This window comes from Engraulis encrasicolus, chromosome 13, assembly GCF_034702125.1.
Source record: "Engraulis encrasicolus isolate BLACKSEA-1 chromosome 13, IST_EnEncr_1.0, whole genome shotgun sequence".
Taxonomy (NCBI): Eukaryota; Metazoa; Chordata; class Actinopteri; order Clupeiformes; family Engraulidae; genus Engraulis; species Engraulis encrasicolus.
The window spans coordinates 27,673,211-27,675,710 of record NC_085869.1 but is presented as its reverse complement, the minus strand read 5'-3'; the positions used below and the strand labels follow the sequence as shown (position 1 = coordinate 27,675,710).

Here is a 2,500-nt window from a genome sequence, read left to right as displayed (position 1 = left end):
TGTTTTGTGTGTGTGTGTGTATGTGTGCATTCTCTCAATGCAGATGTTCTGTCATGCAGATGAGTGAGTACTGCAATCAATATCAAACAGTCAGGAATAACCTCACTCAGCCAGAAACACACACACATTTGTGCACGCACCTGCGCACACACACGCACACACACACGCACACACACACACACACACACACACACACACACACACACACACACACACACACACACACACACACACACACACACACACACACACACACACACACACAAATACATAGAACATCCACAAGTGTGCCTTTGCAAAAGGCCACATTAATGCTGGTGCATGTGTGAGAAACGCAAACTCAATCCTCTAACAGTGATCCTGAGGAAGTGAAATGCATTCTTCCCTCCAAAAATTCAAAACAATGGAAATAGCAATCAGTGTGTTTACACACACAAATATGCTTAAAAACTGTCTTTCACAAGAAATGTACACGTGTACAAAAATGCATCAACACATGCTCTCACACTCATGCACAAACACGCATGCACGCACGCACACATGAATGCACAGACGCATGCACAAACGCACGCACGCAGGCATGCAGGCACGCACGCACGCACACTCACACATACTCAAACATGCGAGCGCGCGCACACGCACATGCAAACACACACACACACCCTGGCAGGCCCGGCTGGAGGGTCTGGTGGAAAGGCTGACCTCAGGGGCGTTTAAGGCCAGAGTTATCAGATCCAGATTTGTGTGTGTGTGTGTGTGTGTGTGTGTGTGTGTGTGTGTGTGTGTGTGTGTGTGTGTGTGTGTGTGTGTGTGTGTGTGTGTGTGTGTGTGTGTGTGTGTGTGTGTGTCTGTGTGAGTGTCTGTGTGAGTGTCTGTGTGAGTGTGTTACGGCCCATGCTGCTGAGAGAGAGAGAGAGAGAGAGAGAGAGAGAGAGAGAGCAGAAAAGAAGAAATTTTAGGTACTGTATATGGATAGATAAAGATAGAGCTACAGAAAGAGACAGGGAGGGAGAATCTTTCAACGTCTCTGTCATGTAAAATCACAAGCACTTATTCTTTGGTTAGCATGCACAAACACACACACACACACACACACACACACACACACACACACACACACACACACACACACACACACACACACACACACACACACACACACACACACAAACACACACAAACACACACACACACACATGCATACATTATACATTACACAAAAATATCAGACGTATCCATCTTTCAGCCAGTACACCATTCGGTACCGGGAGAAAGACCCAGAGTCCACTCCAGCACCGACTGCAGCACCCACCACCCCGAGTCCGCCGGGTCGCGAACGGCAGTGGAACTACCAGTCGTGTCCCAGTAGCACCACCGTAGTGGATAAGCTGAAGGTGTGTGTGTGTGTGTGTGTGTGTGTGTGTGTGTGTGTGTGTGTGTGTGTGTGTGTGTGTGTGTGTGTGTGTGTGTGTGTGTGTGTGTGTGTGTGTGTGTGTGTGTGTGTCTGTGTCTGTGTCTGTGTTATTTGTGTGTCTGCGTGTGTCTGTGTTTATTTGTTTTGCTATTTATGTTCTTCATTGAGCTTCAGCTACATTCACGCACATCGCTACTAGTTACTCGCTCAGCGAGAGAAGTGAATAGCATGTTTATGTGGGAGGATTCTGAGATACTAAAAAATACTTGAATGGGTATAGCCAATTGGAATACAGAGTTCCGATTATTGACAGTTAACTTCTCGCTTTTGCATTGACAATTAAACCCACGGGAACGTTAGCGAACATTCCATGAACTAGTGGCGAACAAGCAAGTGAGCTAAAAGCGAGTAACTAGTAGTGACATGCATGAATGTTACTTTAATGTTCTATTTTACTTAACACTGTATGTTGATGTTGATGTGAAAGTTACTGATATTCACAGATATGCCAAGAAAGCATATTTATTGATGTTCTTTGAAGGTGAATGATACAGATACTGATACAGACATGATAATAAACATCTGAATTTGAATTTAAAGCCTGACACGCCCTACGAGTTCGAGGTCCGCACCGACACCGACCCCAAAGGTCCGTCTGGAGAGTGGAGTGGCCCCGTGGTACACAACACTAACGCCAGCGTCACCGAGACCATCGTGACGCTCATGGAGAACAGCAACAAAGGTGTGACAACACACACACACACACACACGCAGGTACACACACACACACACACACACACACACACACACACACACACACACACACACACATACACATACACATACACATACACATACACATACACAGGGCCGTCTCTAAAGAATGGGCTGAACGGGCTGCAGCCCCGGGCATCACCGCTAGGGGGGGCCTCCGGTCGCGGAATGTCAAATGACAAAAAATAATAGAAGAAAAAAAAAAGAAAACGAGCGAAAATGTCGAGCCATAGGAAACAGGAGAGCGGAGCAAAAAAACGAAAATTAGTAGAAATAAAAAAGGAAAGAGCCAAAGAATTATTACAGAAACCC

At 46.0% G+C, this 2,500-nt stretch overlaps 1 protein-coding gene across 1 annotated transcript in view; it reads left to right on the top strand.

Moving 5' to 3' along the window:
• The window catches only part of LOC134460489 (target of Nesh-SH3), a 50,470-nt gene that overhangs the window by 16,085 nt on the left and 31,885 nt on the right, over positions 1 to 2,500 (top strand). The window contains exons 5-6 of the mRNA XM_063212876.1: positions 1,247 to 1,394; positions 2,015 to 2,156. Coding sequence (XP_063068946.1) covers positions 1,247 to 1,394; positions 2,015 to 2,156 — 290 coding nt within the window. The remainder of the gene's footprint in view (positions 1 to 1,246; positions 1,395 to 2,014; positions 2,157 to 2,500) is intronic.